This window comes from Myxine glutinosa, chromosome 4 (assembly GCF_964187855.1).
Source record: "Myxine glutinosa chromosome 4, kmMyxGlut1.1, whole genome shotgun sequence".
In the NCBI taxonomy this organism is placed as follows: Eukaryota; Metazoa; Chordata; class Myxini; order Myxiniformes; family Myxinidae; genus Myxine; species Myxine glutinosa.
In genome coordinates this window covers 188,303,394-188,321,020 of record NC_136264.1, presented here as the reverse complement: position 1 = coordinate 188,321,020, position 17,627 = coordinate 188,303,394, and the positions used below count along the sequence as shown (strand labels likewise).

The 17,627-nt window shown below is 44.6% G+C and overlaps 1 protein-coding gene across 1 annotated transcript in view; it reads right to left on the bottom strand.

The window, feature by feature from the left end:
* LOC144891859 (uncharacterized) overlaps positions 1-17,627 on the bottom strand; it is an 82,480-nt gene that overhangs the window by 37,254 nt on the left and 27,599 nt on the right. The window contains exons 3-4 of the mRNA XM_078776815.1: positions 12,311-12,456; positions 4,392-4,673 (exon numbers count right to left, since the gene is read on the bottom strand). Coding sequence (XP_078632941.1) covers positions 4,392-4,673; positions 12,311-12,456 — 428 coding nt within the window. The remainder of the gene's footprint in view (positions 1-4,391; positions 4,674-12,310; positions 12,457-17,627) is intronic.

Sequence of the window (17,627 nt, the reverse complement as noted above, 5' to 3'; positions counted from 1 at the left end):
CCTTGGCAATAGTCCTTGGAATCGTGGTTTGTTGTGTACTAATCGAGGCTTTAGTCCTTGCGTGTGTGAGAAAGTTTACCACAGGATGGACACTGAAGACGACACCAGAAAAGGCCATAGTGATGACCGACAAGCTGACCGTGGGTCCAGATGACACTCCGGCCGTCGACGTGACTGCAGATCGCGGATCCTGGAACGACGACCCGAACGAGTCACTGGGCCGCGACAATGAGATCTCCGCTTCCGAAGATTGTTCTTCCATTATTGATATTACTGATAATGAGGTCGATTACACATTTGCAGACCTTGAAGCATTTCAGGCTGCCAGAAGGCCGATTCCTCTGGGCCCCAACGCGTCGCATGCAGACGTCAACGAGTTCCTAAGGGACTCTTCCCATTTCTTCTCGATGTGTAGGGCTATGACTATTGCTGGCCGCCGACGCCGCAAGCCTACGCCACCTGAGAATAATGTTACTGATGATGTTACCGGTGATGATGGGGGCCACATGCAAGGGCCCCCGACCGATGTTTATGTTTCAATGCAAGCTTTGCCTCTTTATGTTTCACGAGCCCACCTTTATGTCTCACAAGCTCGCAGCGGGTCAAACGTCACTGACCCAATCCTGGATTTGGACCCAACTGCACACCCAAGCCTGGATGGTGAGGAACTCAACATTGGAGATACTCTGAGTTCCGAATCTGATTGTTTTGGAGATTCGTCCATGGATAACAGCGATGGAAGCAGCATCGCCTCGGACGATCTCGACTTTGACCCAAAGGAAGTTGCTCTCCCTCCTTTGAAATCCGTTATGCTTTGTTTTATGGCCATAGGTTTGAGCCACCTGATACTGACGATGTTGTGTCTTCCCCAGATCACCAGCATGTAAGAGACCTCATGAACATGAATATCGATTGAGCGCTGACGATTTCCAAGGATTTCTCCTGGGGAAGCCTGGGCGAGCTCCAGTTGGGGGGGAGTCCGGCTGCACCTCTGTGGACCAAGGGTGGGTCGGAGATCTCCCTGGGTGTGGACCCCGGTGGAACCAGAGGTCTTCGTTGGGGATCTGACACGCTATTCGATCTTCATGTCTCTACGGTCTCACCTCATACACCCATCTACACCCGACTTACATCATACATCCACTAACACCCACTTGCACCCAGACGCCCACGGATCTTCCTGCTGAGTGCGCTGTGCGGTACGGGGTACGAGACATGCTCACTGGGAGGCATCCGTGTGGTATGTTTAGTGAATCTTTTACACTGTCTGTTTTGCCTCACTTGGAGGTTTTTCCTTTATGCCATTTGTCCACTTTGCTTTCACGGCCTTACAGTGCATACTCACATACAGACGCGAATCATCCTACTGGGTACTGTGTGGTGCTTTGCGTGCGGGACATGCTCACCGGCTGCCTTCGCGTGATATGTTGAATGGCTTTTCTGATTTGATTTATTTCTGCTTTGTTTTGAAATAAAGGCCTTTGATTGGCTCATAGATAACTTTGTATCTTAGATCCAAAAGGGCGGTATGTAGGGAGCTATTATGCCCCTCCCCCTTTGTTATTATGCTGCTTTACCATTTACCAAGTATAACCAATTATATGTTCTGTTTTGCCTTAAAGCTTGGACTCTTTATAATACTTAAATCCTTTCTTGTGCTTTGAGGATGTGTAATATCCTAATAAGGAGTTCTTTCCTGTGTGCTCTTAGCCTGCGTGGGCACAATCTTTCAGTTCTCCTCTCCTGGCCTTGGCTACAGTTGTTATCTCTTCATAACTTTTCTAATATCCTGAATGTTGACACTTTTATGAGTATTCCCTCCCTTTGTTCTTTCTCAACCAAAGTTTCTATACAGAAAGTTGTAAACATGTTGCCACATATGGCTGACCATCTCCTTATCTGAGTTAACCTATGAGTGGCCTTGATGAGCTTCCTCTAACTAACTGAACAACAGGATGGGACTATGGTGGGGGGACCAATGAGCCCATTCTGGGACCAATGAGCCCATTCTGTCTCTGTATCTTGTGAGCTAACCCCACCCCTGATATTCCTTATATAAAGCAAGGTTTAATTGATTTAATTCAGAGCATCTTGCTGTACTGTTGGTCATTTCTTGTGAGTTTCAGTGCAACTTTTGCTGTCCTCAAGCTTGTGTAATCGAGTTCTAATAAATATATCCGTTGCTCCTTTTCTCTGAGTCTTTTGAGTCCCAAGTTCTAAGTCTCAATCCAACACATACATACATACATATATACATACATACATACACACATGCATACATACACATATACATACAGACACACATACATACATACACATATACATTATACACACATACATACATACATACATACACATATACATACATACATGCATACACATATACACACATACATACACATATACATACATACATGCATACACATATACACACATACATACATACACATATACACACATACATACATACACACATACATACACATATACACACATACATACTGTCGTGCGAATCCCTCCGGTTAATACCAGGGACCGCTGATGGACCAAACGGATTTACTGGAGGCGACGACCAAACACAGATTTTGCTTTGACTACATACAGTATAGGGAAGAGGAAGGGAAGAGGAAGATGCGGCAAAAGATGCGGCACTTCCTTTTGTGTTTTGTGTGTCGGTTTGTCTTTTTGTGTGATTAATGTTAGCTCTTTCACGAGCCTCGATCTTGTATACAAAACAAACAAAAAAAAAAACAAACAAAACGCTTACCTTGAGCGAACCGACGGCAGCTCCGATCCTGCAGGGAATTAATGAACTCGAACAAGCAAGATTCAATGTACAAAAATAGAGATTTATTCCACGGAACCCGATAACAAGAAACGCGACGGTAATCAAATAAACTAAATCCTATATTGGGATCCCACACACCTCACTTTGAATACGCACACAGGAATGAATAAATAAAGGAAATCGTCGTGTAATGGTGATGTGGTGTGCGGCCCTATCTGTCCGTCGGTTGCAGTGTATCGTCCAACACGGCTCCAAACTCCAGTGCGGAGAAACCCTCCGTCCGCCTCGCACGCTTCGCTAGGCCCGAGCCAATGCCCGCGCTCCAATCCCTTCGCCGTTCGCACACGAGGTCCCGCCCATTCACAGCACCGAGCCTCACTCCCATACCACGCAGATGGTGAACCAACAACCACCAGGACCTCTCAAGACCAAGAAGGGAAGCGCAGAGACAAGCGACCAGCGAAGAAGCCCAGAGCGAAGAGGAAACCACTAGCGCGAGGAAGCTAGGATAAAGCTGCTGAAATGTCGTGCAGCGCAAGACAGCCAGAGAGGGTGCAGCGTAAGAGAGAGAGGGACGTTCGGCACACCCTTTTTATATCCTTGCCTGTGACGTCAGCCTTGGCACGCCACCAAATTAGCGCCGCGTAACTTCCCGCCGTTCACCGAACCTTCCAACGCCTTCCCTCCAATCAACCACCTCTTCCTCCTTTGCATCTTCGCGCCTGCCGCCCTGATTGGCTGGAGGTTCGTGCCTTCCGTGCCAACCAATCACACGTTCACTGTGGCATGGTCACAGCTCGTCCCGACGCGATGTTACTAGACTAGCTGGTGGTGTAGCTGGCGGCGGCCATCCGGCGGTGCCCCAATCTGGCTTCTTGCCTGTCTTCTTCCAAAGTCATTGTAAGGGAAGGGAATTAATTACTGTGTGCACTAAAGGGCCTATCTAAGTGTTTATATGTGTATGCATTGCCATAAGAGACAAAGAAATGATTACCAGGTCTGACACACAAGGGGTGTTGTCTTATTCCCTACACTATTTAACACCCGAACATCCTGGTATGTTCACACGTATACCCTTATCCCGACAAACCGGACTACACATGGAACTTATTACAGGGTAGATTCCCTATCGCGACAGTCGAATACCTACCTATACAGATCTATCTGGCTCTAGATATTCCTTTACCCCACCGACATAACAATACATACATACATACATACATATCATATATACATACATACATACATACATACACATATACACACATACATACATATAGACATACATACACACATACATACATACACATATACACACATACATACACATACATACATATCATATATACATACATACATACATACATACACATATACATACACACATACATACATACATAACACCAAAATAACCACGGGCCATTGGAATTGAAAACACTATTGTTCTGCCTGAGTTATAGACAAATAATGTTGCTTCATAAGTATTACAATAGGAACATTATAACAATATATAGATATGTTTTCACAAATTAACTATGTGGGCAACCCTTTGACTTCAACAGATGATAGAAAAGTGAAAAATTATGCAAATAATCTCACGTGCCTGTGGCAATGGCAACCTCATATGGTGGTGGTGGCATAGAAGAAACATTTTCAGGATATGGTGCCATCAAAGTCCCAGGAGTTGTTAGTTGCAAATTAGGAGTTGTTGGATAAATAGCTGGGCCTCCTGGATATCCGGCCGGGACTCCTGGGTACATGGCTGGGACTCCGGGATACATGGCTGGGACTCCGGGATACATGGCTGGGACTCCGGGATACACGGCCGGCGGGACTTCCGGATACTGTGCAGACGCCATTTGGTTTGAGACTTGGACTTGTTGAACTGGAAGTGAAACCCGCAGCATTAGTAAATGTGTAAATACAGTACATTTTCGCAAATAAATCTCTCTCAATACAATTAACAACCAAATTGTAATAATATAAATACTGATGAACCATAGCATCATTGTTATTTCCTAAATTAAGATCCATAATCAAAATTCACCGAATAATTATCTGGATGTTGAAATACAATTTGGCTTTGAGAAAACTCTGCAGTCGACACATTCCCCGCAACTCAGCAAAAGACATGCTCTGAGTATCAAAAATGCCTTCCTGTTTCTTTTTATGGCCTACATATGGTCTCCAGTCCTGCTTGTCAAGCTCCCAATGGTAAGACGCACGTTTTCAAATAATCAGCTGATCTCTGTTCGAGAAGATAGTAATCCTAATTATGATGTTCTTACTGGCATCCTACACACTGAGCTGCTTCCATAAATCAACCATTTATCATATCAAAAATATCCCATAAACATCTTTTTATAACTGCAACTGTGAGAGAGAAAAATGGCCATTACAATATCAAAATGTGTTTGCACCTGTATGGGTCACCTGGTTGCACCTGGCTGGGTTTGAGGGTAGAGGAGTAACAGCCAAATCCTGAATGCTATCCAGGTTCCTCCTGATACCACAGTGATGTATTTTGGTCAGTTATTTGATTTGTTAAAGGTAATTATCTATGTCGTGCCTTTCACAAGAAGAGACATATGAGAGCAAGATGGGCAGCATCAAGATAATTCGAAAATGACAGGAAAAGGAAACTGCTTTTGCATCTGAAAAGGAAAGTTTACAATCAATGTTTGACATACAGTGCCTTCAGAAAGTATTCACACCCCCTTGACATTTCACATTTTGTTGTTACAGCCTGAATTTAAAATCGATTAAACTGAGATGTTTTGTCACTGATCTACACAAAATACCCCATAATGTCAAAATGGCATTTTTTGAGACATTTTTACAAATTCATTAAAAATGAAAAGCTGAAATGTCTTGAGTCAATAAATATTCAATTCCTTTGATATGACACTCCATGTTGAGCTCAGGTGCATCCATTTCCTTTGCTCATCCTTGAGATGTCTCTACAACTTGTCTGGAGTCCACCTGTGGCCAATTCAATTAATTGCACATGATTTATAAAGAAACACACCTTTCTATAAAAGGTCCCACAGTTGATAGTGCATGTCAGAGCAGAAACTCTGCTCCATTTATGAAGCAACAGTCCAAGGATCTGTCCATAGAACTCCGAGATAGAATTGTGGAGACATAGATCTGGGGAAGGGTATAAAACAATTTCTAGAGTGTTGAAAGCTCCCAAGAGCACAGTGAGCTCCACTATTAGGAAACGGGAAGAATATGGAACTACCCAAACTCTTCCTCGAGCTTGCCGTCTGACCAAACTGAGCAACCGGGCAAAATGGGCCTTGGTCAAGGGGGTGACTAATAACCCAATGACTACTCTTGACAGAACTACAGAGTTCCTTGGCTGAGATGGGAGAACCTATCAGAAGGACACCAGTCTCTGTAGCACTTCACAAATCTAGGCTTTATGGGAGAGTGGTCAGACGGAAGCCACTCCTGAGAAAAAGACACATGACAGCATGGCAAAAACGCACGGGAAAGACTCAGAGCATGAAGCAAAATATTCCGTGGTCTGATGAGATGAAAATTCAAGTCTTTGTCCTGAAAGCAAAGTGCTACTTCTGGCGAAAACCGAGCTCAGCTCATCACCCATCTAACACCATCCCTACTGTGAAGCATCGAGGTGGCAGGATCATGTTATGGGGATGTTTTTCAGCAGCAGGGATTGGGAGACTTTTAAGGATAGAGGGAACAATGAATGGAGCCAAGTAAAGGAAAATCCTTGATGAGAACCTGTTTCAGAGTGCAAAAGACCTTGGACTGCGGTGACGGTTTATGTTCCAACAGAACAAGGACCCCAAGCATACATCCAAAGCAACACTGGAATTATCTCAGAACAAGAATATGAAAGTCCTTGAGTGGCCCAGCTAACGCCCAGACTTGAATCCCATTGAGAATCTGTGGAAAGACATGAAGATTGCTGTTCACCGACATTCCCCATCCAACTTGACAGAACTTGCGCAAATCTACAAGGAAGAATGGGAGAAACTCCCCAAATCCAGATATGCGAATCTGATACAGACATACCCAAGAAGACTCGAAGCTGTAATCTCTTCCAAAGGCACTTCTACAAAGTATTGATTCAGGGGGTTGAATACTTATTTCAATTGATATATGTGGGAAAATTACATGCCCAGACCAAGAATCGAACCCAGGTCCTCTGGAAAACCGTACAAGTGCTCTGCCATCTGAGCGATCTGGGCAACCCTGACTGAGCATGCAATTTTTTCCCACATATATCAATTTAATTATTTAATCCTGTTCATTAATGTAATTGTTTCACTATGCCCACAGTGGTGTTTATAGTTGAGGACATGGATTTATCCCCCCCATTGGAGGAAGACTCTCTCGTGTTCAGGCCGTTGGTGCTCCTTTGGTTGACAGCGAGTGCCCCGGAAGCATTGACAGAAAGAGAGTGGCAATCATACGTGTGGGAAAATTGCATGCTTGGTCATGGTCGCCCACTTGGCTCAGATGGCAGAGCACTTGTACGGTTTTCCAGAAGACCTGCGTTTGATTCCTAGTCTGGGCATGTAATTTTCCACATATATCAATTTAATTATTTAATCCTGTTCATTAATCTAATACTTATTTAAATTAGATATTACTGTCTTTCATTCTAAATTATTGTAAAAATTTCCGAGTTGACATTATGGGGTATTATGTGAAGATCAATGAATAAAATCTCAATTTAATCCATTTTAACTTCAGGTTGTAACACAAGAAAATGTGAAAAATCAAGTGGTGTGAATACTTTCTGAAGGCAATGAATTTTATGAAATTGTGTTATATTAAGAGTCAGTTTTTCCAAGTCTGATGCTTAACCATCAGTGGGTGATTTTTTTCGTGCTAGATATATATGATCTAAATTGGTAAAAATCACATTTGTAATCCTCAACACCGTTTGGTTTTTCTTTTAAGGGCTGCCGGAAGGAACCAAGTCCAAAACGACTGAAATGAGAAAGAGAGGAAATCAGGTTTTCACCTACAAATATTTCAGTGTGCCCTACGTCAACCTCTGTGATGCTCATTGTTGTGAATCTATGTGGGAATGACTTTCAAAAACCGTTTAAATATTTGAGGGTGACTTAGGGCGCAGCCCATAGGTGGTAAGGGGAGAACACAGAGGATGGACAAGATGGATATATTATATAAGCAAAATTTTGGGAGGGGTGGAGGTGATTGAATGGGTGCAGAAAAGATCATGATTTGGATGGGGGGGTGAGACCTGAGATGGTGGTGTACAGCTGTCTTGAAGCCCCAGAGGGCAGAATGAGATTGAAGAGAGTGTGGAAGGTGATCCCACCGGCAGGAAAATAGAGGAATAAATCAGTGGAGGTGAGCAGTGGTTATGGATTTATTCAGTTTCACAAGGAGGGTGATGCTGGTAGACCGCATGTATCCTGCAGATAATTGAGGAGAAGGTGGGGAATGGAGAGGGTAGCGTGTGCACGACGACAAATGAGGCAGAAGAAGACCTGTCAGCGATGGCTTAGTGATAGACCCATTAACTCAGCTTAATTGCAAGCTATAACAATTGCCTTGAAAGCCTTTGGTTTTCACAGCATGAAGCTGAAAAATATGTGAGGCAGGGGAGTCTGCCCAGAGGGGGATAGCAGTACTCCATCAAGCTGTGGATGAAAGCCTTGTAGACGGATATGAGCTCAGGTGTGCTAAGGAAGGACTTTGCATGACGGAGGATGGATGCCCATTGCCCAGTCAGTGTCTGGCGTTGGAGGCCTAGAAATGTAGCTTGCCAATGAGAGATCCTGGCTGAGTGTGAGACCCATTAATTTGTTTGAGTGATTGAACATCTTTGAGGGGGTTGTTGAGAAAGTAGATAGTAGGGTTTGTGGAACAGTCCTTTTGGAAAGAGAGAGTGGTTGTGTGGGATTTCTCAGGACTTAAAGACATGTTCCATGTGTTTGACCAGATTGTGATTTTCTGAAGGTCTGAGGAGAAGGAAGAGGCTGCTGCCTGTCTGCCAGAAGGATCAGGGATGTCATGTCATGGCAGACAGGGAAGTCTTCAGCAAAGAAATAAAGAGGTTTTTTCAGAGAGTCAATGAGATCATTCATGAAAATTAGGAAGAGGACGGGGCCGAGAACACTGCCTTGGATGTACTCCATCCTTGACAGGGAAAGAAACAGAAAGGGTTCTGTTGAGAGCCACATGTTGGCGATGAGAGTGGAGGAAGTCAGTAATCCAAGAGTGGAGTTGGCCTTGGATTCCATAAGCAGGCAGTTTGGAGAGCAAGGCAGGATGCCAGACTGTATTGAAAGTTTGAGTTATGTCCAGAGGGACAGCCCTGATCTCATGTCTGATATTGAGGGCCTCCATCGATTGTTGGGAGAGTAGAAGCAGTATGTCCAAGGTAGAGTGACCAGGTTTGAATCTGAATTGATGATCTTAGAAGAAAATGTTGGAGAAAAGGGAAGATTTTATGTCAACTGTGATGATGGATTCCATAACCTTGCTGATGAATGAATGTAATCTACTCATAATTGATCTGTAGTTGAGGGGATCCGTTTTTGCACCTTTTTATGTGATGCTGTGATGTTGGCTTTATTTCCGAGCAGAAGAAAGATGACATGTGGTAAATGACAGGGTGAAAAAGGCAAAAAGAGGAAGTGCAAGAGTAGCAGAGCAGGTTTTAGGACATGTGAGCTGATGCCATCAGGTCCAGTTGCAGAGTCACAGCCGAGGGTTGCCAGAAACTTCTCCACCTTTTCAAGTGCAAAAGAGAGAATCCATGAGCAGTTGGGTATGACTGGGAAGGGTGGGTGAGAGAGAGAGAGAGAGAGACAGAGAGACAGAGAGACAGAGAGACAGAGAGAGAGAGAGAGAGAGAGAGAGAGAGAGGTTAGGGACACAAGATTTTGAAGCAAACACAGAATTGAGGCATTCAGCCTTCTCATGAGTGAAAATGGCTGTGGTTCCATGTGCAATGAGGAAAGGGATGGAAAAGAGCATACACTAGAAGCAGACTTAACAAGGCACCACCAGGTTTTAGAGGAGCGAGACAAGTTTGAGAGATCATTTTTGAGATTGGACACATGCTGCTCTCCTGAGAGTAGACACACTTGTTGTGGGATTTGTGGAATGATCTGAGGTTGCCTTCGGTTGGATTTACCTTCCAGGAGGAGAATTTAAGCGACTGCCTCACCATAGGATCCAGAGTACCACGAGTGGGAGGATCAGTAAGATAACTGAAGATGAGATGGGATGAATCTGTGCATAAAAGACAACAGGTTTCTGTGGAAGAATTCCCAGGATAAATTAATTCCATGGGCAGTCGACATAGGAGTCCAATCCTGAAGATAAATGGCTGCTTGCAGTCCCTGACAATTTGTCTGAGTGAACTGCCAGACTCGCCGGTGCTGGGGCTGCTCTCTGAGAATGGCCAGAGAGATGTCGACCTTTGCCAGCAGATGATCAGATGAGCCAATTGGGGCAGAGTTCCAAGCAAGATACATTGGTGGAGAAGTTGGTTATCACCAATCAGATTTTCCATTGTGAGAAATCTGGGTGGGAAAATGCACAGATTGAGTCAGTCCCATGGAGTCACAGAAGTTATTCGCTGGTGGTAGGGGTACCAACATCCAGCCAATTAGCATGGTGACAACAGATGTCACCACATACGACGAAGAGAGCATTGGGATGAGTGATTAAAAGTTGAGCATGTCATCTGAGGGAGAGAGAGAGAGAAAGAGATGTAGATGGAACCATCACCGTTGGAAGGATGGTACAACACACAGACAAACATGAGGTGGGAGTGGAGGGGAAGTTGTCGCTGTTGTATCCAGCACTCACACGAAACGTACTTGCTTGTAACATCAACAGTTTAATCTGTAACTTGCAACATGGCACAGGCACGCCATTAGGCCACAAAAATCCCGAGTCCTCTCAGCTCCTCCCACTCTGCAAAACCAACCGTCACTCCCGTTTCCCATGGCGCCACTGCCGTTTTCCCAACATATGAATTACAACGTGTGAATTCCCAACATGAATTACATGTGAATTACAACATGTGAATTCCAAAGATAACAGTTGCCAGACATACTCCTGGGGTTTGGGAGGTGGTGTGAGAAAGCAATACATGGAGAGTGAGAAATAGAGGTTTTTATGTACAGCACAACTCTGCCACCAGGACTGGGTTCAGGTCAATCAAACCAGAGGAGACAATAGCCAGGAAGAGACACTAGCGAGTCAGAGATGTCTGGTGGAAGGATTCTGTTAAACAAATTATGTCTGGTTTATTGGAAGCAGCCTGATTGAGAGATCTGTCAGGTTGGAACAGAGGCCCCAGATGTTTCAGGTCCACACAGAGCCTTTGCTGCTATTAAACATACTGTCGCATCCGCAGCTAGTTATCACCAGCCATGGACGGATGAATCAAACCAGCTTTAACTCCGAGGTGATCTCACAATCTGGTGGTCATGACGCGCACGGGATGGTAGAAACTCGAAGCGCTTAACTTCACGAACACAAGGGTTTATTCCGAAACCCTACCAAGAACACAACAACGAAAATGTAACAATAATGATTTATAAGAAAATAAGGTGCGCAATGAAAATAACGAAAATAAATGCTGAGGTAAAAATGCTAAATTCCAGTACCTCCATACGGACACAAACACACACACAGGGTAAAGTAATAAAATGAAAATTCCCCTCTGGCACTTAGATGGCCCCAATATGGATCCTGTTGTATGGTCGGCGGTCATCGAAGCCTGGAGCCACCAGGCGGGAAGACTGGCAAAATGGGCACCCGAGAATGAGGCGAGTGGTGAGCACGGCCCTCGTTCTTTTCTCCTCCTTTTGGGGAAGGACAGCATGGCCTTCAGCTCCCAGAAGTGCTCAGCAGCCAAAGCCTCCTCACGATTGCCACAGAACAACGCAAGAGCTCTCCTCAGCAGAATACAAAATGTCAAAGCTTATTCTTGCCACTTGCGCTTCGCCCACGTCATGCAGCCGCGTCACTCGGGGGTGGAGGGGGGGGGGGGGGAAGGGTGAGGCCTGCCGGCCCTGTTTCCCCCCACCCATCTTACCACTGTAGTTCCACCTCTCTTGGACAGGTCTTCATTGTATCATGTCCATGAAGCTGGAATACTAGCCAGCTGATGTTATAAATGTTAGGGATGGAAACAGAGGGTATCACAAACAGGGGAATTAGCCTTAAACCCTACTACTAATTAACACAGCATCATCCCTCATATGATGACATTTAAACACAACCTTAAGCTATATTTTCCCCACTTATGTACATTGAGATGCTCCTGCACGTCACATGGTCCACACTATTTCCTATTCAATCCTACCTTTCCTACGGTATTCTCCTACCAACCACATTAAACGTAACAATACTTCCAAAACGTGTTGGCTTCCGCATGCCTGGACCATATGGCAAAGGGTCAAAGCAAACCCAGAAACAGATAATTTGGAGGCAAAACAAATGCATCAAAACGTACAGGTGATATTAAAGTTGGGGCATGTTATTTACCTGTGCGATAATGGACGTCACGATCACTGAAGCAGCAACACTCGCAACAATAGCAGCACAAAACACAGAGGGTGATCACCGCACCGATAACAACCAATGTAATGATGATGGCACCTGCCATGACTGTGTTAATGACGTCAGCAACCCTGCAATCACACCAGATCATTTAGATTGAAAGAGCATCAGGGTTTTTTCCAGATATATATATATATATATATATATATATATATATATATATATATATATATATATATATATATATATATATATATATATATATATACAGTCACGTGAAAAAGTAAGTACACTCCATGTAATGTTTTTAGTTTTTCAACATATTTCAACATACAGCTATTTGATCTTCATTTCAACAATATTGATAGATAAAGGTGATATAATATAACAAATATCATGAAACATTTACATTTTGTAGTCCATTGTATAATTTAAATAAACATAAATGCAAATTTCGCATGTGGAAAAAGTAAGTACACCCTTGGCTCTAATGGGTGGTATTGCCCACTTTGGCAGAAACTACCTCAAGTAGGCGTTTCTTATAAATGTCTACCAGTCTCTGACATCGACTGGGAGAAATTTTTGCCCACTCCTCCATGCAGAATTCTTTCAGCTCTGCGATGTTTGAGGGGTTTCTTGCATACACAGCTCGTTTCAAATCCCCCCACAACATCTCGATGGGATTTAGATCCGGGGTTTGACTTGGCCATTCCAGAACCCTCCATTTATTTCTTTTCAGCCATTCCTTGGTGGATTTACCGGTATGTTTAGGGTCATTGTCATGTTGCAGGTCCACCTTCGGTTGAGCTTCAACTTTCCGACAGATGGCCTCACATTATCCTCAAGCACCCTCTGGTACAATGAAGAATTCATAGTGGATTCTATGATGGTGAGCTGCCCAGGCCCTGATGCAGCAAAGCTGCCCCAAACCATAATATTTCCACCACCATGCTTTACAGTTGGTATCAGGTTCTTGTGGTCAAATTCTGTCTTTGGCTTTCGCCAAACATGTCTTCTGGTAGTGTGGCCAAATAGCTCTACCTTTGACTCATCTGTCCAGAGCACATTGTTCCAGGAGTGCCGGTCTTTGCCGAGGTGTTCATTGGCAAACTTTAGTCTTGCCCTGATGTTCTTTCTGGACAGCAAAGGTTTCCTCCTGGCACACCTCCCATGTAGATCAAATTTGTGCAGCTTCTTTCTAATGGTAGACTCGTGCACTTTGACATCAACAGTGGCAAGAGCTACATGTAGGTCCCGTGATGACATTCTGGGGTTCTTAGAGACTTCTTTCAGCATCTTGCGGTCTGCTCTCGGGCTGAACTTGCTGGGGCGGCCTGGCCTGAACAAGTTGGCAGTTGTTTGGAATCTTCTCCACTTGTAGATGATCTTCCAGACAGTCGAATGATTGATTTCAAATTGTTTGGAGATCTTTTTAAATCCATTCCCAGACTCGTAGGTATCTATAACCTTCTTTCTGAAGGCCTCAGAGAGCTCTTTTGATCTAGGCATGGTGACGCCGCACACTTCAACAACAAAGAGCAAACCAAACTAAATGTCTGAGATTTAACTAAGACAGGTTCCTCCAAGATCCTCTCTAACAATGTTCTAATCATTTGCACCTGAGCTGGTGCACCTGATTCTAATTTTAAGTATTTGAAGTAGTGATAAATGTAGGGGTGTACTTACTTTTTCCACATGCGAAATTTGCATTTATGTTTATTTAAATTATACAATGGACTACAAAATGTAAATGTTTCATGATATTTGTTATATTATATTCCCTTTATCTATCAATATTCTGCTCACCAAACTCTCCTCCTTTGGTATCCATGGAAATCTCCACGCATGGCTGGCGGACTTCCTCTCTAGTCGTAGTCAACGTGTGGCCCTGAATGGGAATCCAGTTTGAACAAGTGATATTCGTTGTTTTTATAAATGGCTAAGAAACCCGGTGTGTACCCCGGTTTAGAATAGGTACACCGTATCCCTGCGTGTCGTAAAAGGCGACTAAAAGGGTTGGCGTCAGGAAGGGCATCTGGCCATAAAAACATTGCCTCAAAAAGGGAACCATGACAATTACAACTACATATGCGCAGGGTACAGCCCGAAGTACCCCGTGGGGGACCCCACTCCCTCTCGTCAAAACTCAAGGTGGGGAACCCAATCGAAGCAAGGGTGGAAATCACTCCATTTATGACGACGAAACGTCTGATGCCCGACATGGAGATCGGTTTCTGAGGTTTGGGACATGGAATGTAGGGACAATGACAGGGAGATCAGGAGAAGTGGTGGAAGTATTGGTCAGAAGAAGAGTGGACATATGTTGTGTGCAGGAGACGAGATGGAAGGGAAGTGGTGTGAGAATGGTGAGGGGTAGGCAAGGACAGAAATACAAGTTTGTGTGACAAGGGTGCCCAGAAGGCGTGCATGTTGTTGGTGTCCTGTTTTCTGAGGAGTTTGTAGACAGTATGGTGAGTGTGACTAGAGTGAGTGAAAGGCTGAGGATGGTGAAAATGATGATTGGAAAGCTCTTGGTGAACGTCATCTCGGGATATGCTCCGCAGGTTGGTCGGAGCGATGAAGAGAAGGACAAGTTCTGGTGTGCAATAGAGAAGCTGATGGAAAACGTGAAAGATGAGGAAGTTGTTGTGGTAGGAGGAGCACTAAATGTACATGAGGGAAGGAGTATGGACGGTTTTGAGTGAGTTCATGGGTGTTACGGATATGGTGTGAGAAATGGAGAATGTGAAAGGATTTTAGAGTTTGCTGATGGAGCTGATTTGTTGATTTGTAATACTCAGTTCCAGAAAGAGGACAATAAGCTTGTTACATACACGTCAGGTGGGTCGACAACAACCGTTGACTACCTGATGGTGTGTAGGCGAGATAGGGGGCACCTCCGGGAAACAAATGTGATCCCAGGGGAGGAGGCTGTTTCACAGCACCACTTGGTTGTCTGCGACATAAGGGTGAAAGGTGCGAGGAGAGCTCAGCAGGTGAAGTACCAACCGAGAATGAAGGTGTGGAGGTTGAAAGAGGTGACAGTCAGGGAGGCATTAAAAGGAAGGCTGAGTAGGGTAGAGGATGATGTGGTTGAGCTTGAAAGTGGTTGCATGTCAATGAAAGATAGTCTTTTGGGAGCCGTTGGTGAGGTATGTGGATGGACTAAAGGATCACCGAGGCACTTGGAAACATGGTGGTGGAATGATGAAGTTGGAAAGAGAATTGACGAGTAGAGGAAGAAGTTCATGGAGTGGCAGAAGGCGAAGGGTACGGCGGCAGAAAAGGCAGAGCATGAAAGTTATAAGGCAGCCAAGAAGGCTGCAAAGGCGCAGGAGGCATGTAGGAAAATGTTCGGAGAACGCTTGGATTCGGAAAAGGGTCAGAGAGCTGTATTTAGGATTGCAAAGCAGATAGTGAAAGAAAGGTGTGATGTGATGGGGGTGAGTTGCTTGAAGGATGAAGTGGGACAAATCGTTGTGGATCCAGATGGAATTAAAGGAAGATGGAAGAGATATATGGAAATGCTGTTGAATGCAGAGAATGAATGGGATGGCAACATAGAGAGTAACCCAGTTTTAGGACCGGCAGAGAGGATAACTGAGAAGGAAGTTGAGGAAACAATAAAAGCAATGAAGAGCAGAAAAGCGGGAGGGCCGGCGGGAGTTGTGGGAGATATGTTGAAGGCAGCAGGAAGTTGGGGTGTGAAGAGAATAACAGGGATCTGTAATCTGGTGGTGAAAGAAGGCCGCATTCCAGTAGATTTGGAACTGAGTGCCCTCGTCCCTCTATACAAGGGGAAAGGTGACCCTCTGTACTGTTGCTCGTATCGAGCGATAAAGTTATTGGAGCATGGAATGAAGGTATTGGAAAGGGTGTTGGAGAGGAGGATTGGGAAGAAATTGAAGATCGACGAAATGCAGTTTGGATTTATGCCAGGAAGAGGAATGACAGACGCGCTTTTTATTGTAAGTCAGTTGCAGGAGAGGTACATGGAGAAGAGGAAGGAAGTTGTTTCTTGGGTTTGTTGATCTCGAGAAAGCATTCGATAGGGTTCCACGCGAAGTAGTGACATGGGCATTGAGGAATTTAGGAGTGGAGGAATGGTTGATCAGAGTAGTGATGGCAATGTACGAAAGAGCACTCACAGCTGTAAGGACGAAGGACGGGAACAAGTTAGAGGTGAAGGTGGTAGTGCATCAAGGGTCGGTACTAAGTCCACTACTATTTGTAGCTGTGATGGAGGTGCTGGCTCGGAACGTAAAGGAGGGTTTGCCGTGGGAGTTGTTGTATGCAGATGATCTGTTGTTGATTGGAGAAAGTATGGATGGACTGAAGGAGAATATGAACAAGTGGAAGGAATGTATGGAGACAAAAGGTCTGAAGGTGAATATCAGAAAGACGACGGTGATGGCAAGTGGTAAAGCATGTGGTGAGGTGGAAAGAACTGGGAAGTGGCCGTGTGCTGTGTGCAGGAAGGATGTCGGAGTGAACTCCATTCAATGTACAATGTGCGCTGAGTGGGTTCATCAAAAATGTAGTGGTTTGAGTGGGTTATTAACCAGTGTGGCAGGTACATTCAAGTGTAAGGTGTGCACAGAGGGAGCTGCAGATGGAGGAAATGTTGAGTTGGATCTTGGAGACGGCGTGAAGCTAAAAGGTGTGAAAACATTTTGCTACCTCAGAGACATGCTGAATGGAGAAGGTGGATCAGACACGGCAACGGTTGCTGGAGTGAGATGTGCATGGAAGAATATTCGGGAACTGAGTGGCATGCTGATGAGGAGGGGAGTGTTGTTGAAGCTGAAGGGAAAGGTGTATGCTGCATGTGTGAGAAGTGTTATGATTTATGGGAGCGAGACATGGGTAATGAACGTAGAGCAGCAACGAAGGCTGGAAAGGGTGGAAATGTGAATGGTTCGGTGGATGTGTGGAGTATCGTTGAGAGAGAGGAAGACAAATGATGAATTGCGAAAGATGATGGGAAAAGAGCCTGTGATGGATGCTGTGAAGAGAAACAGGTTGAGATGGTTTGGTCATGTGTTGAGGAAGGATGAAAGTGACTGGTTGAGAAGAGTGATGGAAATGAATGTAGAAGGAAGTAGAGGACAGGGAAGACCGAGAAAGACTTGGCTAAAGATGGTGGAAGAAGAAATGTGGGCAAGGGGGTTAACAAGGGGAGATGCAGAAAATAGGGCAAGATGGAGAAGATTGTCATGGGGACCGCAAGGCTAACCCCCGCTGCAGCAGGGAAAATGGCCTTAAAATGCTTGTTGTTGTTGTTGTTGTATATACAGTATGT